The sequence below is a fragment of the Microcaecilia unicolor genome, chromosome 1 (genome assembly GCF_901765095.1).
Source record: "Microcaecilia unicolor chromosome 1, aMicUni1.1, whole genome shotgun sequence".
NCBI classification, from domain to species: Eukaryota; Metazoa; Chordata; class Amphibia; order Gymnophiona; family Siphonopidae; genus Microcaecilia; species Microcaecilia unicolor.
This window is the reverse complement of record NC_044031.1, coordinates 688,555,858-688,580,269: the sequence shown is the minus strand read 5'-3', so window position 1 is coordinate 688,580,269 and position 24,412 is coordinate 688,555,858. Positions and strand designations below refer to the sequence as shown.

The 24,412-nt window shown below is 41.5% G+C and overlaps 1 protein-coding gene across 14 annotated transcripts in view; it reads left to right on the top strand.

Annotated features, from left to right (window-relative positions):
• TPM1 (tropomyosin 1) overlaps positions 1-23,828 on the top strand; it is a 54,609-nt gene extending 30,781 nt beyond the window's left edge. For 7 of the 14 annotated variants that reach the window (XM_030188349.1, XM_030188342.1, XM_030188335.1 and 4 more), the window contains 2 exons: positions 246-315; positions 22,897-23,828. In XM_030188349.1, coding sequence (XP_030044209.1) covers positions 246-315; positions 22,897-22,979 — 153 coding nt within the window. In that variant the 3' untranslated portion in view covers positions 22,980-23,828. Of the gene's footprint in view, positions 1-245; positions 316-1,447; positions 1,531-3,453; positions 3,674-22,896 lie in introns of those variants that run through there. The other 7 variants (XM_030188325.1, XM_030188307.1, XM_030188294.1 and 4 more) reach the window with 2 other exon arrangements.
• Positions 23,829-24,412: the final 584 nt, after the last annotated feature.

The window sequence follows — 24,412 nt, the reverse complement described above, 5'->3', positions numbered from 1 at the left end:
TCAAATCCTGACTTAACACTCATTCTGTAACGGCTTCAGTGCCCTATTTTGTTGTAATAGAATAACTTGCTTAGTGCTCAATTTATTTGCGTCTAACTTGTGGTGCCCTTTCTTAAATCTACCCCAATATGTACAGTATCCTGAACTGGTATTGATAGTTTTCTTTTCATATTGTTAGCATGGGGTTAGGCTTGTTTGTACATGCAGATGTTACTTAAAATCACTAAGGAAAATCCTAATTACAGGCAGAGACACGTGCTGAGTTTGCTGAGAGGACAGTAGCCAAGCTGGAGAAGTCCATTGATGACCTAGAAGGTATGGCTTAGCAGAGTTTTATCTTTCTTGCAGAACAGCAACTATTGATTTGTTTCTGTTGTATAACTTTTATGTGATTTAGCTTTGTGACCAAATCGTATTAGCAGAAGGTTAGGATCAAGTAGACAGTGTTTTGCTCTTGTATGTTGCTCTTCTCTCATTTCTAGCCTTTTTCATCTGTGTAACTACATTCTGTTCACATGCAATGGGTAAAGTGTTCTGCATGGCGTGGTTTAGCTGCTTAGATTTTCTGGTGAACATGTATGTAATCCTTTTTTTCATTAAGAACACAGCGAGTTACTGTAATCGCCTGAAATAAGTGGTTTAGAAGAACTTGTTTGTCACACTATGCTAGATTCAACTGTATACATGTTAGAAGGTTTCATTTATCTCCTGGCAGTCTACTTCTAGAGTATTGATAAATTATGGTGTAGAACATTAATAACATGTTTTTCTATGTTGCCAGGTTAAATATGAGCTCCATAGTTGACTAGTTGAATTTTTTGGTTAGCTTCACATTAGGATATGCACTAAATACTAACTGGGCCTTTTACTAAGCCGCAGTAATGTTTTTGGCGTGCACTAAAAATAAACATGTGCTAAATGCTAGAGATGCCCATATATTCCTAAAGGCGTCTCTAGCTAATCATTTACGTGGGCTAAAAACACTACTGTGACATAGTAAAAAAAAAACAAAAAACCTCTAAGTTTCTTTGTTAGAAAAAGGAAAGCAAGCCATTTGCTTAGTGCTAACATTGAGATGAGACAGAGCATCTGTGCGGAAGAAATTTAGTCTTGTCTCTTTGCCTTTGAGTGTTAGCTTCTTGTGTATATTGGAGCTCTTTCTGGAGGAACTTCTGCAGGCTCCGTAACAGGAAGGGACTAACTTGAGACAATGTGATATTTATGTACTGATCTGATTTCATGGAAGGGGAAGCTTTGTACATTTAATTCACATCATCAGATGCTTTCTATTGCTAATTTTCATTTTGTTGGGTTTTTTTCCCACTTTTTCTGGCTGAATACCACACTACTTCCTTCTTTGCACTGTCACTTTCTGCTACAAAACCATCTCTGCCATCACCTGATCCTTCCTCCACCTCCTCCTCCTCCCTCCTCTTCACCAACACAGATGAGTTGTATTCTCAGAAACTGAGGTACAAAGCGATCAGCGAGGAGCTGGACCACGCTCTCAACGACATGACATCAATGTAAATGTTTTCCTCTGTGTGCCTGCTTGCTTTTGTAAACTTTCTCTTATTTTTATTTTGTCCATGAATATTGCTCACTGCTTCCCATTCTTATTGCTTCTAATTACACTCACTTCCAACTCAGTTCACTTCTGTTTAAGCCATCCTATTAGGTTTAACTTTTTTTTTTTAAATTTCTTGGATATAGAGAATTGATAATTACCAGCTATTACAAAACTAATTGGCATAAATGCAAAGGTTGACAACTATTCTCAAGTAGACAGACATAAGCGCTATCAAAATAGTAGCTCAGCAAAAGAGCAAAATTGGATAGCTGGAAGTAGGTTAGCAAAGTTGGTAGGAGAAAGTATATTACTATGGGGCCCTTTTTGCTAAAGCTTATAACGTGATAACAATATTAGCATGTGCTAAATGCCTAGAAGCCCGTTTTATACGTGCTAAGCTTTAGTAAAAGGACCACATTGTGATGTCAGGTAAAATGCTGGGTGTCACTTTGATTCAGAAATAGTATTTTGTTAATTTCTAGAATATTATTGGTGTAGATGTGCTTGAGTGCAATAATGTTTGATTTTTTTTTTTTACAATAGCTTTAATATGCTCAACAGAAGTCAACTGTGCTTAAACCTCTCATAACTTCCCCAAGCTGACCAAACTTAGTCATACTAATTTTAATATGAACAGGTCAAAATACTAGAAAACATCTGGCTCTTTCCAAAATATTTTTATAAGAACTATAAGTATCACAATCTACATCATTTGAGTGGTAACATTTACAGTCTTGTAGGTTTGGCAAGAGCCAGTGCTGTGAACTGCATGAAGTGAAAGTTTTGTTTTTCTTATAACCAGAAATTGAATATACTAATAAGCTAGTATTTTTCAGCTTTTTTGTGTTCTAATATATTCCCCTTTTAATACAAACATCTTGATGACTGCTTCTTATATTGAGTTTAATGTTGACCCTCTGTTTCAGTTCTGTGGTTTATCACTCCAACAGCCTAGTAAACTGTTCTTCCTATGACACTTAAGCTCACTGATGGAGTGGCTGCCATTCACTTTTTAGTGTTGGTTAATACCAAAATGCATTAAAGCAGAAAATACCTAGATTCACAAGTATAACTTGACTGAGGAAACAGGATAAATAATAATTTTATTCCTAGCCAATATATAAACCGGCCAATATTCAGCCTGTGGGAGGCAAGCCGGTTAAGTCCTGTAATCCGGCACCGAGCCTGGATTTTCAATGCTGAGCCATTTCTGGTGACCGGCATTGAATAGCCAGTTGATTTTGGCCAGATTAAACTTAACCGGCCAAGTCAGTAGTCAGTGCTGGCTGGTTAAGTTTATAGCGGCAAAAGATAAGCTTGCTGTTTGGGTCGCCCGGTTTGGCCGCCAAACTTAGCCAGTGATGCTCTGAATATTCGCAGCTAGCCGGTTATATTGCACAATGTAGCCGGTTAGCCACTATACGTTAAGTGGTAATATTCAGTGGAGACAGCTGGCTATCTTGTGCTGAATATTAGTGCTTAGCCGTTTAAGTGCTATTTAACCGGCTAGGAGTCATTCCTGGTCAATTAGAGCATCTTTAAACATTTGAGAGCTTTTTACATTAACTTGTATCTGAGTACAATATGATTTTTGCAAAATATAACTACCAATTGGAGAAATCGGGCTTACAAAGCTAAATGTGTACAGAATTAGTTGTACCATTAAAATGTGGAGTGAAACTTTAAAGTTTTTTGAAAGACAGGACCAGAGTGACTTTTATCAATTCATGTTGCACCCCATTGCTGTATCCTAGAGCCTCTGTGGTGATAGGTTATTAATCTAGATTTTAGCATGCACCTTTCCACTTTTGGCTGTTGCAGCTTCCTGTTGCTGACTCTTCTATCAGGTCATATATTTTTTTCCTAACTTTATCTTCATGCAGATAAACTGTTTAGCGTCACATCTTCAAAGACATCTTTGCGCGTCTGGATAACCACCTTTTCTGATCTCTTCAATGTTTCCTGGATTCTTTGTCCTACCCTCCAGCTGATCTTAAGCTCTTTCTGTTTAGCATCTTGTCTCGGGCCATAATCCATACTGTGCCTTCTATTGTACAGGAACTCCTTCAATGTAAAATAAACATCCCAATGTATAAGCTGTCATCTGTTCATTTCTTTTCTTTTCTTTTATTTATTTAATGATTCCAATGTTAATAAAAACATAAAATTTGCATTTAGTGGCATTAGGGATTCTTTGCCTGCTGTTTTGTACTTTTTATTTCTCTACCCCTTTCCTCCTTGATCTGAATTACCACATTTGTATCACCTGTCTGAATGGGTACCTTACCTGTTTCCTGGCATGTTTGTTTTTGGGAGTTGGTGCTCCAAGAATCATTTTAGTATTGGATTTTAATCTCTCAGCAAAAAGTCCCAGAATGCTTTTTGTACAAGTAGTATGTTTATAACTTTTTTTAAATATATGCAGTAAATAAAGCCATTAAAACTGTGCAGCAGGGTTTGAGGCTTTTGGTAGCCATTTTTAATCAATCCTTACATCTGACCTCCAAGCCCAAGTAACTGATAAGTCTAGGCCTGGGAAGGAAGGGAGGGAAGATAGTTGCAGCTCTGTGGGGCCTCCTTTCAGCAACAGCAGCAGTAATTCTCAGAAAATGCACCCCTCCAGCCCTGGGCATGTTCTGGGAGAAAAATGGGGTGACAAAAAAAAAAAAGGCAATTGAAAGGGGTTGGAGGGGGAGAGATGATCATATATATTGTATTACATTCCTCCAGAGGTGTTGAGTATAAAATTCTTTGTTTCTCTTGCATAATTGTCCTATAGCCTGTAGATCCTATCTATTTTGTTAACTGATTACAATCCTTTTCTATATTTCATGTATGCTGTTGCTAGACAAGACAAAGGAGATGAAATGGGGAATTGTCGTCTTTAGAGAGACGCTCTCATGTTTACTACTAGAGATATTGAGGCATTTTAGTGCCCATGACAGGCAAGTCTATTTGCACCTCACCCTTTCCACTCTGATGATCAGTCTTCTTTCTGTCTCTCCTCACCCAACCCAGCCCAGATGATAGGAATGCACCACTAGTTCATCTGCTGCTGGCCCACATTTGCACTTGTCATGTCATTTTTCTGTCACCCTAGGGGTGTCATGCCCTGGGCAATTATTGTTCTTACCCACATCTATAAGCCAATACTCAAAACCTACCTGCTGTTGGTAAGGCCAATTAGTGTGTGAGTAGCGTGCATATAAATCTGCGTGGAATTCTCAGAGGTCTTTAATGTAGGAAACAATGTATGTTTCAGAGATGGCCACAAATTGTATTTAATTGTTGTCAAGCATATGTTAATGTCATTAGCTATGCCTTCCCAGTGCAAAGCGCACAAACAAACTGCTCTTACTGCTGGAGAAATAATGCCAGCTTGAAGCTGGGGGTGGAAGGTTTGAAGAGAGGATTTCTTTTGATAGTAGGGATACTTAACTGTAGCAGGCCATTCATTCTCATGTGGGTGATGACAGCCATGTTGCCCAGCATAGAACGCTTGAAATAGTGTAATACAACTTTAAGAGAAGCGCCAACGTCCCCACCACACATGCGTGAGTGTAGTCCTGCCTGCCATGAGAGCACAGGACCTGCAGTACAATAGTATAGCTATCAGGAGAGGAGACAACTCCAAGGGGAGGTGGGAGGGTATGTGAGAATGAAAGGCCTGCTGTCCTCAGAGAATATCTGCTACAGGTAAGCATCCCTGCTTTTTCCAAGGGCAAGCATGTGGGAATCCCCACCGAAAACTTGCAAAGTTACCAATTACAGACAAGATGTATTCGCAATGATAGCTCCTGAAGAAGAGTCGACAAGCTGCGCTATTAGTCTGCTGGAGTGAAGAGGTCGTAACAGACCTGAGATAAGTGTTTTATATTTAAACAATTTTTAATTGAGATTTCAGCATATTAACCATATCAATGCATTTAACTGAACAGAGCTCCTCAGCAAATCAGGCAATATACATCTGATGCCGCTTGAAACAATATCCATAATCTTTTTGATTGTTGGTTCCCTCCCCCCTTTTAAACTGCAGACATCCCCTTGAACAGATAACAACATATGTAACCATTTGTAAACATTATCCAACCTCTCATAACCTGTAGCCGTCTCCAGCTATCTTATACGCTCTCATACTAATACAATGTATGTCTGTTCCATTTATCATATTCACCTCTCTCCTCATCTCAGTCCCTCCCCCTCTTCCCTCTCCCTCCTCACCACCAGAGACACTCATCATCTGCAAGAGAATGAAAATTCTCTCCATAGGCAATGTAACCCCTGCATCCAGACTTCAGTTCTAAATTGGGTCTTTGGTATGTTTTTACTTAAAGTAATCTCTAGTGTTACTGTATTTATGACGGCATAATGATAAATCAGATATCCAATTGCTCAACAAAAACCACCTTGTCGTCTCTTCTCTTCCCCTTGCCTCTCCCCCCCATCCCCTACTCCTCAGTATCATGTCATGTCATAGATTCTCCCATCCTCCCTTAATCTGCCCGCATAGTGTCCCTTCCCCTCTCCCACATCATTCACTCCACATTCATCCTAACTCATTCAATACCTGACTTCGTGCCTGAGATTAGTGTTTTTGGCACATATATTTTGAATTCTTTGAAATTTTGATTTGTAGTTGAATGTGATTGATCTCATATTGGTGGCACATTAAAGTTTAAGCACTGTTGGACACAGTAAAGTTGGATTTTCAGTTGAATGCACTTTCTAAAGAACCCTGAGAATGTTGATTTGGAGTACTGAATAAGCCATAGTAGCCTAATATAGGCTCCATATAGGCATAAGATCAATTGTTTTCACCGGTGAGTGCAAGCTGACCTTTAGTGCCACTGAGGTTTTCTGAATATTTTATTCTGTCTTATAGCGTTCTGTTGGAACATGACTTTGCTTGTGTTCTTTGGTACTTTATATGTCGGAGGTTTTTCTGTTCACCGAAACAGTAGGGACAATAGGACCTTGCAAGGGCGAGGCCAAAAAATTAATTAACGTGAAACTATAAGTACATAAGTATTGCCATACTGGGACAGACCATAGGTCCATCAAGCCCAGCATCCTGTTTCCAACAGTGGCCAATCCAGGTCACAAATACCTGGCAAGATCCCAAAAAAAGTACAAAACATTTTATTCTGCTTATCCCAGAAATATTTTCCCCAAGTCCAATTTAATAATGGTCTATGGACTTTTCCTTTAGGAAGCCGTACAAACCCTTACTCTGCTAACCGCCTTGACCACATTTTCTGGCAATGAATTCCAGAGTTGAATTACATGTTGAGTGAAAAATCTTTTTTCAGAGTTTTAAATTTACTACTTTGTAGCTTCATCGCATGCCCCCCTAGTCCTAGTATTTTTGGAAAGCGTAAACAGACACTTCATGTCTACCCATTCCACTCCACTCATACTGAAACAAAACGGTACTGGGGGGAGTTGGATTCTACACCCCAAGCAAATTCTCCAGAACTGTCCAAACTGACCATCGCATCTGGCATCATGCTCTAGGCAATAGTGAGATGTGAATGTATGGACTGATGACCACGCCACAACCTTGCAAATTTTTTCTATAGAGGCTGACCTCAAGTAGGCTGCCGACAAAGCCACGGCCTTGACATGACCCTCAAGAGTCAGCCCAGCTTGGGCGTACGTAAAAGAAATCAATCTGCTAGCCAGTTGGAGATTTGTGCATAAACCCCCATCCTGTTGGGATCAAAAGAAACGAAAATCGGGTAGACTCGCCAATTTGCTTCATTTCTTTGAAGGCGTGAATAAACGTGGATAAAGGTGAGCCAGTTGATGTAGTGTATCTAGGTTTTCAGAAAGTTTTTGACAAATTCTTCATGAGACTCCTGAGAAAATTAAGAAGTCATGGAATAGGAGGCAATGTCTTATGGATTAGGAATTGGGTTTTGGACAGAAAACAGAGGGTGGGGTTAAGTGGCTATTTTTCTCAATGGAGGAGGGTGAATAGTGGAGTGCTGCAGGGATCTGTGCTGGGACCGGTGCTATTTAACATATTTATAAATGATCTGGAAATTGGAACGATGAGTGAGGTGATTAAATTTGAGGATCTGAAGGCGATGAAACAGTGTGACAAGGCGGTGGCCGTAGCTAGAAGGTTACTAGGCTGTATAGAGAGAGGTGTGACCAGCAGAAGAAAAGAGGTGTTGATGCCCCTGTACAGGTCGTTGGTGAGGCCCCACCTGGAGTATTGTGTTCAGTTTTGGAGGCCGTATCTTGCTAAGGATGTAAAAAGAACTGAAGCGGTGCAAAGAAAAGCTACGAGGATGGTATGGGATTTGCGTTACAAGACGTATGAGGAGAGACTTGCGGACCTGAACATGTATACCCTGGAGGAAAGGAGGAACGGGTGATATGATACAGACGTTCAAATATTTGAAAGGTATTAATCCGCAAACGAACCTTTTCCGGAGATGGGAAGGCGGTAGAACGAGAGGGCATGAAATGAGATTGAAGGGGGGAAGACTCAAGAAGAATGTCAGGAAGTATTTTTTCACGGAGAGGGTGGTGGATGCTTGGAATGCCCTCCCGCGGGAGGTGGTGGAGATGAAAACGGTAACGGAATTCAAACATGTGTGGGATAAACATAAAGGAATCCTGTGCAGAAGGAAGGGATCCTCAGTAGCTTAGCCTAGAATGGGTGGCAGAGCTGGTGGTTGGGAGGCGGGGCTAGTGCTAGGCAGACATATATGGTCTGTGCCGGGGCTGGTGGTTGGGCGGCGGGGATAGTGCTGGGCAGACTTATACGGTCTGTGCCAGAGCCGGTGGTGGGAGGCAGGGATAGTGCTGGGCAGACTTATACGGTTTGTGCCAGAGCTGGTGGTTGGGAGGCGGGGTTGGTGGTTGGGAGGCGGGGATAGGGCTGGCCAGACTTATACTGTCTGTGCACTGAAGAGGACAGTACAAATAAAAAAAAGTAGCACATATGAATTTATCTTCTTGGGTAGACTGGATGGACCGTGCAGGTCTTTTTCTGCCGTCATCTACTATGTTACTATGTAAAACTATTTATAAAGTTGTCAAAACTCATGTGGATTGTGAAAAATTGCAGGAAGACCTTAGAAAACTAGAAGATTGGGCATCCAAATGGCAGATGAGATATAATGCGGACAAATGCAAAGTGATGCACATTGAGAAGAATAATCTGAGAAGCATAATTACCTGATGCTACTTTTTGTGTGTACCCTACCTTGATTTGTACCTGTCCTCTTCAGGACACAGACCGTATAAGTCTGCCCCGCCTCCCACCACCGGCTCTGGCACAGACCGTATAAGTCTGCCCAGCACTATCCCCTCCTCCCAAGCACCAGCCCCACCTCCCACCACCGGCTCTGCCACCCAATCTCGGCTAAGCTCCTGAGGATCCGTTCCTTCTGAACAGGATTCCTTTATGTTTTTCCCACGCATGTTTGAATTCCGTTACCGTTTTCTTTTCCACCACCTCCCGCGGGAGGGCATTCCAAGCATACACTACTCTCTCCGTGAAAAAATACTTCCTGACATTTTTCTTGAGTCTGCCCCCCTTCAATCTCATTTCATGTCCTCTCGTTCTACCGCCTTAGCATCTCCGGAAAAGGTTCGTTTGCGGATTAATACCTTTCAAATATTTGAACGTCTGTATCATATCACCCCTGTTTCTCCTTTCCTCCAGAGTATACACGTTCAGGTCAGCAAGTCTCTCCTCATACGTCTTGTAACGCAAATCCCATACCATTTTTGTAGCTTTTCTTTGCACCGCTTCAATTCTGTTTACATCCTTAGCAAGATACGGCCTCCAAAACTGAACACAATACTCCAGGTGGGGCCTCACCAACGACTTATACAGGGGCATCAACACCCCCTTTCTTCTGCTGGTCACACCTCTCTCTATACAGCCTAACAACCTTCTAGCTACAGCCACCGCCTTGTCACACTGTTTCATCGCTTTCAGATCCTCAGATACTATCACCCCAAGATCCCTCTCCCCGTCCATAGCTATCAGACTCTCACCGCCTAACACATACGTCTCCCGTGGATTTCTATTCCCTAAGTGCATCACTTTGCATTTCTTCGCATTGAATTTTAATTGCCAAACCTTAGACCATTCTTCTAGCTTCCTCAGATCCTTTTTCATGTTTTCCACTCCCTCCCTGGTGTCCACTTGCAAATCTTGGTGTCATCCTCAAAAAGGCAAACTTTACCTTGTAACCTTTGGCAATGTCACTGACAAATATATTGAACAGAATCGGCCCCAGCACTGATCCTTGAGGCACTCCACTACTCACCTTTCCCTCCTCTGAGCGAATTCCATTAACCACCACCCTCTGGTGTCTGTCCGTCAACCAGATGCTAGGATCCACCTTAGGAGTCAGCACTCAAGAAAAAGATTTAGGTGTCATTGTAGGCAATACGCTGAAATCTTGTGCCCAGTGTGCAGAGGCGGCCAAAAAATCAAATAGGATGCTAGGAATTATTAGGAAAATGTTGCAAAATAAGACCAAGAATATTATGCTTCTGTATCGCTCCATGGTGCAATCTCACCTCAAGTAGTGCATTCAGTTCTGGTCACCGTATCTCAAAATATATATATAGCAGAATTAGAAAAGGTTTAAAGAAGTGACCAAAATGATAAAGGGAGTGGAACTCCTCCCATATAAGAAAAGAGGTTAGGGCTGTTCAGCTTGGAAAAGAGATGGCTGGGGGGTGGATATAATTGTGGTCTGTAAAATCCTGAATGGTGTAGAATGGGTAAAATCATTTTTTCACTCTCTCAAAAAGTACAAAGACCAGGGGACATGAAATTACATTGAAATACTTTAAAAATGGGAGGAAATATTTTTTCACTGAAACAATATTTAAGCTCTGGAACTTACTTCCAGAGGATGTGGTAACAGTGGTTAGCATATCTGTGTTTAAAAAAAGGTTTGGACAAGTCCCTGGAAGGAAAGTTCATAGTCTGTTATTGAGATGGACATGGGGGAAGCCACTGCTTGCCCCGGGATTAGTATCGTAGAATGTTGCTACAAATTGGGTTTCTGCCAGGTACTTGTGACCTGGGTTGGCTACTGTTGGCAGTAAGATATTGGTCTAGATGGACCACTGGTCTGACCCAGTATGGCTATTCTTATGTTCTTATGACTGTAGGGCCTAGTCTGCTCCAGTGCACTCTAGCCAGGATGGGCATAAGGCTTGGGAAAAAAAATGTTGGAAGAATGATTGACTGGTTCAGATGGAACTCTGACACCACCATAGGCAGGAACTTAGGGTGTGTGTGTGGATGACTACCCTGCTATGATGAAATGTAGCGTAAGGTGGATCTGCTACTAGGGCCTGAAGCTCACTGACCCTGTAAGCTGAAGTAACAACCGCCAAGAAAATTACCTTCCAGGTCAAGTACTTCAGATAACAGCATCTCGAAAGGAGCTTTCATCAGCTGGGTGAGGATGAAATTGAGGTCCCATGACACAGGCAGAGGTTTGATGGGGGCTTTAACAGCAAACCTTTCATGAAGCAAATTAGAGAGGCTGTCCAGAGGTGGGCTTACCCTCTACACAGTGATAGTAAGCACTAATCACACTGAGGTGAACCCTTACAGAATTTAACTTGACTGGACCTGGAAAGGTGTAGAAGGTATTCGAGCAGGGTCTGTAGGTCAAGAATAGGATCTAGGACTACTACTACTTAACATTTCTAGAGTGCTACTAGGGTTACGCAGCGCTGTACAGTTTAACAAAGAAGGGGACAGTCCCTGCTCAAAGGAGCTTACAATCTAAAGGACGAAATGTCAAGTTGGGGCAGTCTAGATTTCCTGAATAGAGGTATGGTGGTTAGGTGCTGAAGGCGACATTGAAGAGGTGGACTTTGAGCAAGGATTTGGAGATGGGCAGGGAGGGGGCCTGGCGAATGGGCTCAGGGAGTTTATTCCAAGCATGGGGTGAGGCGAGGCAGAAAGGGTGGAGCCTGGAGTTGGCGGTGGTGGAGAAGAGTACTGAAAGGAGGGATTTGTCTTGAGAGCGGAGGTTACGGGTAGGAACGTAGGGGGAGATGAGGGTAGAGAGGTAGGGAGGGGTTGCAGATCGAGTGCATTTGTAGGTTAGTAGGAGAAGCGTGAACTGTATGCGGTGCCTAATCGGAAGCCAGTGAAGTGACTTGAGGGGGTTGATATGAGTATATCGGTCCAGGCGGAAGATAAGTCATGCAGCAGAGTTTTGAACGGACTGAAGGGGGGATAGATGGCAAAGTGGGAGACCAGTGAGGAGTAGGTTGCAGTAGTCAAGGCGAGAGGTAATGAGAGAGTGGATGAGAGTTCGGGTGGTGTGCTCAGAGAGGAAAGGGCGAATTTTGCTAATGTTATAGAGGAAGAAGCGACAGGTCTTGGCTATCTGCTGGATATGCGCAGAGAAGGAGAGGGAGGAGTCGAAGAGGACTCCGAGGTTGCGGGCAGATGAGACTGGGAGGATGAGATAGAGAGTGGAGGATGAGGAGAAGTGGGTTTGGGTGGGAAGACAATAAGCTCAGTCTTGGCCATATTCAGTTTCAGGTGGCGGTTGGACATCCAGGCAGCAATGTCGGATAAGCAGGCTGATACCTTGGCCTGGGTTTCCGCAGTGATGTCTGGTGTGGAGAGATAAAGCTGGGTGTCGTCGGCATAAAGATGATATTGGAAACTGTGAGATGAGATCAGGGAGCCCAGGGAAGAGGTGTAGATTGAAAAAAGAAGGGGACCAAGGACAGATCCCTGAGGAACTCCAACGGAGAGCGGGATGGGGGTGGAGGAAGAACCATGAGAATATACTCTGAAGGTACGGTGGGAGAGATAAGAGTAGAACCAGGAGAGGACAGAGCCCTGGAACCCAAATGAGGACAGTGTGGCAAGAAGTAAATTGTGATTGACAGTGTCAAAAGCGGCGGATAGGTCAAGGAGGATGAGGATGGAATAGTGGCCTTTGGATTTGGCAAGGAACAGGTCATTGCAGACTTTAGATAGTGCCGTTTCTGTTGAGTGTAGGGGACAAAAGCCGGATTGAAGCGGATCGAGGATGGCATGAGAGGAGAGAAAATCAAGGCAACGGCTATGAACGGCGTTCAAGTATCTTGGAGAGGAAGGGTAGGAGGGAAATTGGGCGGTAGTTGGAGGGACAGGAAGGGTCAAGTGATGGTTTTTTGAGGAGTGGTGTGACAACAGCATGCTTGAAGGTGGCAGGGACAGTTACAGTGGAGAGAGAGAGGTTGAGGATATGACAGATGGGGGGGTGACAGTAGGAGAGATGGTGTTGAGTAAGTTGGTGGGGATGGGGTCAGAGGAACAGGTGGTGCATTTCGAGGAGGAGAAGAAGATAGGCGGTTTCCTCTTCGGTGATATCAGGAAAAGAGGAGAAGGAGGCCTGGGTTGGTTGGTTGAGGGAGTGGGTTAAAGGGTGAAGAGGAGGACACTGCCCTCATACCAGATGGCAAACCTCCTCCATTTGAAAGAGTAGCACCTCTTAGTGGAATCTTTTCTGAAAGCCAGCAAGACCTTGGAAAATACCCTTCAGAAGGTGCAAGGAAGCAAGTTCTAAGCTCTCAACATCCAGTCTGTTTGGGCCTGGGACTGGAGACTGGGATTCAGAAGAGATCCTTCATTAGTATATAAGTATTGCCATACTGGGAAAGACCGAAGGTCCATCAAGCCCAGCATCCTGTTTCCAACAGTGGCCAATCCCAAAAAAGTACAATACATTTTATGCTGCTTATCCTAGAAATAAGCAGTGAATTTTCCCCAAGTCCATTTTAATAATGGTCTATGAACTTTTCCTTTAGGAAGCCATCCAAATATTTTTTAAACCCCACTAAGCTAACTGCTTTTACGACATTCTCTGGCAATGAATTCCAGAGTTTAATTACACATTGAGTGAAGAAAAGGTTCTCTGATTCATTTTAAATTTACTACTTTGTAGCTTCATTGCGTGCCCCCTAGACCTAGTGTTTTTGGAAATAGTAAATAATTGATTCACATCTACCCGTTCCACTCCACTCGTTATTTTATAAACCTCTATCATATCTCTCCTCAGCTGTCTTTTCTCCAAGTGGAAGACTCCTAGCCGCATTAGCCTTTCCTCATAGGGAACACGTCTCATCCTCTTTATCATTTTATATAAGTACTGCCATACTGGGATAAGACCAAGGGTCCATCAAGCCCAGCATCCTGTCTCCAACAGCAGCCAATCCAGGCTTCAAGAACCCCCCCCCCCCCCCAAAAAAAAAAAAATAAAAAAAAATTGATAATGTCCAATGGACTTTTCCCTCAAGAATCTGTCCAAACCCCCTTTAAATTCCGTAAGGCCAGCTGCTGTCATTACATTGTCCGGCAACGAGTTCCAGAGTCTAACTACACGCTGAGTAAAGAAAAACTTTTTCCTGTTTGTTTTAAATCTACCATATTATAGCTTCATCTTGTGTCCCCTGGTTTTGTTGTTGTTTGAAAGTGTAAACAAACGCTTCACATCTGTCCGCTCTAATCCGCTCATTATCTTGTAGACTTCTATCATATCACCCCTCAGCCGCCTTTTCTCCAAGCTGGAGAGCCCTAACCTTCTCAGCCTCTCCTCATAGGGAAGTCGTTCCATTCCCTTTATCATTTTCATAGCCAGTCTCTGTACCTTGGCACCATGTGTCGAGGGGGATCAATACCAATGCTTCTTGGCCTTCGCCTGATGCCAGTCATCGATGCTCCTCGGTGCTGATGAGGATGACGTATCCTTATGCCTCCTCAGTCACTGGTCAGTACTGACAGGCCTTGGAGGCCCTGCACAGTGGTTGACGTCTAGACAGGTGGAGACCTGCTCAGTATATGGCCACTCCCAGTGTTTGATAAGGGCCTAGTAGCTATAGGAACTGATGCACCTGATGCTAGTGCAAGGCTTGATGTTGAGGTTTCAGATCAGGGTCCAAAAATTTTCTCTCTGGCCAGCTGAGCCCTTTTTCTTCATACGAAGACAAAGAACACAGCTGGAAGGGATATGTTTGGGCCCCAAACACTGTAGACACCAAGAATGGGTGTTCTTACCAGAGATGGTCCTATTGCACCGGGCAGAGCTCGTAAAGCCACTGGGAACCTTTGATGACGTGGAAGGGAAAACAGCTGTGGCCGAATCAAATGACTCGAAAGTGACTTTAAAATTGGGCAAATCACCAAGAAAAAAAAAAGTAAGGACAAGAGCCACATCCAAATGTTGAGTGTGCCTGAGAGCTGATATGAGGTTTCAGGATTAAAGGTCCCTGTGTCAGCATTGTCTCTGGTGGGGGAAATAAGAATCCAGAAGTACATGATAGTAGTGCCTGAATTTAGAGCATGAACACGTCCTCTGACCACCCTTTATAATGGCTGAGCAGAAAGGGTCCTGGTCATTGGAATATTTGTATAGTCATGCTGATCATTTTAAAGCATGTTAAATATTAATGTGATAATAGTGAGAACATGGTTTCTGGCATTCCATCAGTATAACTGCTTTATCTAGCATAGAATCTGCATTAACTGGAACTGTATTCTTGCACTGATGCTGGAAAGCAAATTTTCCACTATCCCAGTACCATACTGAAAAAAAAAAAAAAAAAAAAGATTTTCATAAAACTGATGATTACTTCCAGAATCTGTCTTGCATTAAGTGTTCGCAGTTCCTCTTTTAAAATGCAACTTTGTAATAATTTTATAACCATTGAATCACCTCAGTTGATGTTTGATCATGTGTTAGTCTCAAACATTGAAGTGCTGTACCATTAGCTCCATAGCTTGCTCTTTTAAAGGCTTATCACACTTTATAAGGTCACAATTGCAGCAGGAGCAGCAAAGACCACAATAAACGCCATGCAGAATTAAGGACCAGCCTTTGAATCGGCTAATGTGAAACATGGCCCATGTCAGCTATGAGTCCTGTGTGTGGGGTTTGAATTGCTCTTATTACGATAAGTTTAAAAGTTTGTTTTTAAATCTTTATATGACTCTTAAAATTCTAAATATATATTTTTTTAAAAAGTTAAGTGAGATAACAGACCGATGACAATATGGGTGAGTCATGAGTCAGAGATACTAGTATGAAACGAGTCACCTCTGAGGTATTGAGTCAATATAATGATCTTTATGGCAACTAATCCACTATCTGTACTGCAAATTAAAAAAAATAGTATCAGCGCTGAGCGTTTAATTTGGGCTTTCAAAGGATTTGAGCATGTGGCTCCATTATGCCGTCTGACATGCTGCAGGTAAGGTGTGTTTATTTATTTTTTTTTTCATCCTTTTATTAAAAATATATTCCTGGATTTGGTATTAAGTTTCCTGTGTGGTGACAATGTTTACCTGTTAGCATCTGTGGATTAGAGAGTTGCACGGGGACAGAAATCCAACCCGTCCCCTTGGGGAATCTAACCCTTCCCCGTCCATCCCCGCGAGGAATCTAACCCGTCCCCGAAAGAATTTAACCTGTCCTCCCTCAGTCCCACAAAAATTTAATGGTACATTTTTAAAAATTCCTTTCAGCTCTCTCAGTCTCTGGGTTTGAACCGCAGCACTGCAGGCAAGGAAGGACTGGAAGTTGGAACGCTCTGGTGTGCACATGTAAGACTTCTCTGATTCACTGGCACTGTGTGCTAAGAGATCATGCATGTGCCAGTAGGTCAGGTGACATCTGAATCTCGTGCCGATGTCAGAGCTGAGGTCTGCGCATCAGCCCGGGAGCAGAGAGGATTAATAGTAACATAGTAAATGACATTAGATAAAAACCGGATCAGTCCATCCAGTCTGCCCAATAGTCACAATCATTATCCATTCATGATTAAATCAACAATGAATATGATATTATATACTTGATTATGGCCTTTCTGTGGTGTTTCTGGGATCATAGACTATTGAAGTCCACCTGGCCCTATCCTTAAGTTCCAGCTGCTGGAATTGCCCTCAAAGCCCACTCCAGCCTATTCATCTTCTCATTTGCTGGACACAGACCGTAAAAGTCTGTCCAGCACTGTCTTCATGTTCCAGCCACTAAAGTTGCTGTCTAAACCCTTTGCAGCCCATCCTAAACCAGATTGTCATATATGATACACAGACCGTACAGGTTTACCGCTATTGGCTGTAGTTCATCACAGCCAGAGTCACCATCTAAGTTTTATGCGACACATCCACACACATGCAACCATTTAAGTTTAGATTTCTTATAACTTCCATTTTCTAATTAGAGATCCTTTGTGTTCATCCCATGCCTTTTTGAATTTCATCACCATTTGTATCTCTACCACCTCAAACTTTCCACATCTGTGCTGTTAAAGCGAGGAGGAGGAGACAGCACTCAAAGAACTTGGTACTCAGTAGGTGAGAGGCTGGCTCAAGTGCAGCATACACTTCCACGAGAACCCCGCAGGAACTGCTTCTGTCCCTGCGGGAATCCCACAGTTTCCTCAGGATTTCCACGAACCCCGTTCCCGTGCAGGTCTCTACTGTGGATGTCATCTCTACATTGGAGCCATTAAATATCTGCTTGGAGCTGTAGCTCACTAGTTAGCCCAGCATAACCTTATTCTCAGCCCAAATATGTTGGAGGCAGTCAATCTGGTTTTTGCTGAAGACTTGTCTGAGTTTCATGATTCTTGGCAGTACCACTACCTTAAAGGAAATAGCATTGTTCTGTAGTTTGAAACTTGACTCATGAGGCCTAGATTCAGAATTAGTCTGGTTTTCTTTTCTAACTCTGAAGTTTGCTCAATAAGGCACTTTATACTGGAGAATGAATTTTTCACCCATGTTCCAGTTCTTAAGAGATTAAACAAATTAGCTCACTCTGCAAAGGTCTGAATCAGTCATCAGAATTTGTAGATTATTAAAAAAAAAAATAGTAAAACCAAAAACAATATACTACAGCAGTATCATGTCATATAAAGAAATATTAAGATGATGCAATAACAATCAGAAACGCTCACAGAACAGCTTAAAAAGATTTCTATATTTTCCCATGATGAGCTATATGCTTAGTCTTCTCAACTATGTGAAATTCATATTTATAAACTACATATATAGCATTCCACCAATGCTGAAACGTTACTTTCGTATTGTCTTTCCAGTCAGAAATTGATTTTAATAGCCATTGAAATTAATATATCATAGGTCTCATATCTTAAGATACGAGACACTGTGATAAATCTGACAAGCTGGAAGATCTTAAAATATGTATGTTTAGTGGGATAATGTCATTAACACAGGACCATACATCAGCCCAAAGAGTGTGCAGGTTTGGACATGTAAAAATGTAAATGTTCTGATGTGCCCATATTTACATGACCAGCAACAGTTAGATGAATCACTATTAGCCCTGGCTTGTTTTATAGGTGTCCACAGAGCTTTACGGAGTAGAAAAGTGACTGGAGAATAGAAGATGAAGCTAAAGCTGTCTTGTTTTTTTGACCAAAATATATTCCATTTTGTCAGCATTGTACCAGTGTCAGAGACCATAAATTCTATAGGGTTCCAGTATCAGATGGGTTTTTGTCATAGAATCTGTAAACTCTAGAGGCAGATATGCCTAAAAGGGAATCGTTTATCATTTTACTATACTGTCAGTTATTCCATAGCAAATCGGAACAGTTCACATAGCAAATATTACACAAAAATTGACTAAAATTATTTAGGAACTCTATTTAAAAATAGGAAAAAAAGACATACAAATCTTTCTTACTAGAGAAAGCAACATAAAAAAAAACAATCAGCTTGTACAACAATCATACATCATAACAATAACATAAATCAAAAACATCGAAAAACTTCAGGAAACCTGTGTAGTTGACCAACCAAAAATTCAGCAAATGATGAAAACTGATTGGTGGTAGTGGGTTTTGAGTGGTACACGAAAACAAGAATAAGATTTCTCCAATCTTGGGTGAGGCAACGATTTCCATAGTGCTGGGGATAGAAAGTAAAAAGCTGATGTTCAAGTGGATTCCTATCTAGCCTTGGAAGGCAGGGGTAGAACCAGTCTATTGTCGGTTAATAAACGAATGTGTATGGATGGTCAAAGCCGCAAGATAGAATAGGGTGGCAGTATGAAGTGCCTTGTGTGTCAATGTAAGAATTTTAAATTTTATCCTAAATTCAATAGGAATCCAGCAAAGATGTTGCAAGAAAGTGGTGGCCCTATCGTATTTAGAGGCCCGACAGCTGTCTTGGACCGCAGTATTCTGAATAGTTTGTAAATGTTTCAGATTGGATTTGGTGGAGGGGGGAAGAGTGTCTTAAGTATCAAGATTAATATGAAGTCAAACTAGAACATAACTGAGAATAGTAAGAGTTGTAAAGATAGTAATCGATGAGCAGATGATAAAGAAGTAAAGGAATGAATGTTGCTATTACCAATAATTCTTTTAAGCAATACCAGATCAGATCCAGATTGGCCAATAGATCATTTTCTTGCCAATTTTAAATAAAGGATTATTCCAAACAGGGGCATATGTACTATTGTTTATAGAATTAAGAATGGAATCTAAGAATTTAACTGCTAATAAAGCGTCAATCATGTAAATATTGGCCTTGGTAAAGACAGAATCAATAGCTAGCTAGGGTCCACTGGGCTGCTCTCAGATGGAGCCGTGCCATAGCAGTGACATGCACTGTTGAGGCCATGTGGCCTATCAATCTCAATATTTGCCAAGTTGTGATCTGCTTGCTGCTGCAGACCTGCAAGGCTAGTACTGTCAAGATGTCTGCCTTCGCTTCTGGGAGTACAACCTGAGCCTGCAATGTATCAAAGCAGGGCTCCTATAGTTGGTCGACTACACAGGTTTCCTGAAGTTTTTCAGATTTTTTGATTTATGTTATTGTTATGAGACCCTTGGCCTTGGTGATGGTCCTCCTTATCAGAGCTAGTACTGCTGGCACCTTACAAGAGATGGTCAGCAAAGATTATCGCATACCAGTGTCAGTGTAAATCTCACTCTAGATTTCACACCAGAGAGAAAACACAGATGTTCCTTGGAATATCAGTGCATTGCAGTAGGAAGTCTTGTAACAACCATGACAGTATTGTCCTAAAAAGATGGTTCCTGGCTTAGTCAGAGTTTGGTTCATAGGTCTCAGTTCAGCAATGCAGGCCTTATTCGTACAAATAGGTATAGGCAGTATATCCCACTACAGGTGGCTCTTTTTGCCACTCATCTCAACAACAAAGTCCCCCGGTTCTGTCCCAGGCTTGGATCACATAGCAGACTAGCATCAAATGTCTTTCTCCTGATATCTCTCATAGAGAAGACTTTGCTGAAACTCGGGCAGGACCAGGGGACTACAGTCCTGATCGTAACTTACTGGCTGAAGCCAATCTGATCTCCTCCTCTTCTGGAGTTGTCCTCCAAAGATAATTGGAGATTGGAATACTTTCTGACCCTCCTCATGCAGAATGAGGACACTGTTCTGCATACCAACCTCTAATCCCTGGCCCTCACAGCTTGGATGTTGAGAGAGCGTAGAATCTGAATCCTTGAACTTGCTGGAGGGAATCTCCTGCATTTTGCTGGCATTCAGGAAAGACTCCACTAAAAGGTGTTATTTAAATGGAGGAGGTTTGCTGTCTGATATGAAGTCAAGGTTTTATTTATTTATTTGTAGCATTTGTATCCCACATTTTCCCACCTATTTGCAGGCTCAATGTGGCTTACATTTGCCGTAATGGCGGATGCCATTTCGGGTAGTAGAATTGCAAAGGTTATTGCGTATGGTGCATACATACATAGCCTACATGGAACATAACAAGTAGATCATGGTGTGTGTGTGTGTGTGTGTGTGTGTGTGTATATATATATATATATATATATATATATATATATATATATATATATATATATATATATATACCATGTGCTTACATACATACATGGTAGAGAAGAATAATTATGGTGTAGCCTTAGATCCCCTCGCTTGCCTTATGCAAAAACTGCTTGATTACCTCTTGCACCTATGGTTCGGGCAGGCAGTTCTGAGGAACTTGTTCGGTGTCTAGAATCCAACTCCACCTCCCTAGGCACAATTTTGTTTAGTTCCAGGCTGCACCTTCACAGCTAGTATGTATGTATTTTCAGGTTAATTGACTTCCAGGCCGCGATGATTCGAGTCCCTATTCTCCTAGAATTGTTTTGGGTGAGTCTAGTAGCTAGGGATTCCCAGCTGTGGAATATGAAGGCCTGCTTTTCCTCAGAGAAAGCAAAGTTGCGCTCGCCTGTAGCAGGTGTTTTCTGAAGACAGGAGAACAAGTATTCTCACATGCCCTCCCACCTCCCTTGGAGTTTAATTGTTTAGCTAGTATATGACTGAGGGACCCATGATCACATGGTGGTTGGGAAGGCACCAGTGCATGTGAAGTTGAATGCTACTAGAAAGTTCTTAGTCTCACTAGTCAGCATCCACACCGGGCTCTGTCAGATGATGTCACCCTACTGTGAGAATACTTGGCCTGCTACCCTTGGAGAGCACCTGCTACAGGTGAGTGACTTTGCTGTTTCACGTATTGGGTCAGAGTCATAAGCTCCCCCACCACCTCCAAAAATGGAATCTAGTGCATCTGGCCCTTGCTGTTGGGGGTGTACTTCGTAATCTTCATAGCTGTTGGAAGCCCTAGCACTTAATTTCAGCAAAAGTGCATGAATTAAAAACAAAAAAACTTTTCCTCCTCTTGAATATTGGGTCTGTTGCTGATAGAAGTATCATGGACTGCTGTTTGTGGCCTATTGAACTATTGTTAAAGATGATCCTCTGGTCCTGCTACCATTGCCCTCACTTGTAGTCAAACTGTTTTCTACATATATACTTTTATGATGCATTGCTTCAGTAACACAGCTTCCTTAAGACGCAACATGTTTTTCAACATTTTGGTATATTGGTTATGGATATATGTTTGTGTGTTTTCTGATTGTCTCTAAGGATGCTTGGGTGGTGTTGGGGTTTCATCCTCATCCTCTGCTTTCTTTCTGATCATAATAACCATTCTGCAAGCACTTTTTTAGGGAGCATCAAAAGAACTCATGTTGGGATCGAAAATGGTAATCTTATAAAAGACTTATTTAAGGAAAGTAGCTATAGTGTGGTGTATTATTATCTTTACTTAATTTCTTGCTTTACTGTGTCTAACCTTTGCTCATTCTGCTTCTTTCTCTTTTTTTTTTTTTTCTGATCTGCTTGCTGACTGTACAGAACAACTCTACCAGCAACTTGAGCAAAACAGTCGTCTTACTAATGAACTAAAGCTGGCCCTGAATGAGGATTGAGCTTTAGTTTGAATAAGCAGTGACAGTTTATCCTAACTGACTTACTGTTCTCTCAAGAAATCCTCTGAGTTTGAGGGATACAATACCTGCTTTAGTCCAGTACTGGAAATTAAATTAAGATTTTTAATCCTCATTGGGGAAAACCCAAAGTTAATTTGCTTGTAAACTGCTTATATCCTGCAAGCCAGAAGTGGGGGTGAAGGTTCGATAATAAATTCTTACTATTCTAGAATGGCTCCCTAGAGTAGAACACTTCATGGCTTGTGCTTTTTTATACATCTGCTTGATGTTATAATTGGACTTAAAATGTTTACAGTTAGTTGGGGAAGACTATCCTAGGTAGCCTGATATTCACTTAAATAGAAATAAACCCTATTCTCAGCTGCACTTTATCTGGACATTTAAGTGCACTGTGTGAGGTGCAATAAAAGATGCTCTTAATGCAGCGCGAGATTTGGGAGCCCTGTGTGAACATTTATGGGGGTTTTATGCCATTGTGCATTGCTGTGAAAGTACCATGAATTGGGGAGTGTTGAACTAGCATTTGTCTTGCACTACTAACTCCAAGTGCTGCGTGATTGCCTACCAGTGTGTGCATGTAACAGAAACTATTTTACTGCACTGTAACCAGTACTCTCCCATGGGGTTTACAGATGGGTGTAATGTCCCTTAAGTAACATTGTAATTGCAAATTGTCACATGGCTTAAAATCCTTCTCCTCCTGTTCCGTGTTGTATATCATTTTTACCAAACAAGTTTTTGAAAACGGCCGGAACAGTTAAACCACCCTCTTATGAGTGTTTTCCACAGCTCTGTTTGGCCCTTGCACATATTAAGAACCTAGAGAATGGTGGCAAATAAAACTTGGTCCACCCACTGTAGCCATTAGTATTTTGTTTATATTGAGGAGGAGGAGGAGAAGAGAGGACTTCAGCATGCCGTTCTATAAATTCTTATGTAACGAATGTTTGCATGTCTTAATGTATGAAAGCAGTTTGGCAAGATATCATTATTCATGTTTGTTTAATTTTCTAATCCTATAACAGAGAAAGTGGCACATGCCAAAGAAGAGAACCTTAGTATGCATCAGATGCTGGATCAGACTTTACTGGAGTTAAACAACTTGTGAAAACTGCCTTAACTGCAGCCGTGTTTTGTTACACCTGCTTGCCATGATGCCCTTTAGGTGGTTTGTTTTTTGTTTTGTTTTAATTGTTTCACAGATAATCACAAGAAACATCTGCCAACTACTAGGCAGAAGCTGAGGAAAGATCATTGAAGGCAAGCCATGTATGGATTCAGCCTTGACTGTTTCAATGTGCCGTTTCCCAATTCTAATGTTGCCTGTACTTTGTAGGGAGTTCAGCAGCACACACAGATAAAAATGTATGTTTAGTCTGCCCAGGAACCCTGAGCCAGACCCATTTCCCTTCAAGTATAATTTTTTTTTAACAAGGTTAGAGCTGAGGAAAAATCTGATATCAAATATGGATTGGTGCTGCCTTGAACAAAAGGCTGTTGTACAATGGCACAAACTTAGTTAATTTAGAAGTCTCTTGTCTAGCACAATGATTCTTTTGTTTGTTTTTGTTTGTCATGTACAATTGTTCTTTATTGTCATGTAAAATTTGGACTGTTCTGTGCCTATAATGGAATAGAATGATTTATTCGACACACCAGAGTCCAGCTTCTCATAGACTTGCAGTCTCATTACAAACTGTAGGACAACATTTTAGGCTCAAATTTCCATTCCATTTTGTTTTTAAAATTGAAGTGATAAACCTGGTGATTTCAGAAGTAAATTCAGACTTGGGGGACATGATTAAATGTATTTTATTGGTGTGAGTTTGGGGGATAGCAAATGTGGTATTGCCTCACTATATCTTACACACTTTGTTTTAGATGTATGCCTGTATGTAAACATTGTATGTTGACGATACGGAATAAAGGTGCACACTTTAGGAAATTTTCTAAATAATGATCTACTGTGATGCTTTTTTTTTTTTTTGTGCTACTCTCCTGGTGTATTAATAGTTGGGGTTGGTGAGTGGAAAGACGTAGGGGATTATGTTTGTGCAGCGCTATAGAAATGCTAAATAGTAGTAGTAGTAGTAGTAGTAGTAATGGTGGGTTTGCTAATGGAAATTATAGTTGAATGTGTCTATTGGATCTAAGAGCCCAAAAGCCTCATTGACTGTATAATCATATGGAGCCTTAATAGCTGCCTGTGCTTATGGCCATTGCAGCAAATGACCAAAGACTACTGTGGACCTTTAACCAACATGAGGAAGCTTACATTTTACAAACTAAGGGTCATTTTACAAACTAATAGAGTTGGAAGCAGGTGAAATGTACATTTAAAGATAACGAAGATTCCCATGTGAAAAAGTAAACCAAAGTGTTTAGAAATATCTTGTAGTTTCTAATTCCATATTTTGAATCTTGCAAAATTTTACATTTCCATATATTTATTTTGGATTTTGTTCACACCTTTTTCAGTAGTAGCTCAAGGTGGGGTTACATTCAGGTACACTAGGTATTTGCCTGTTTCTGGACAATCTA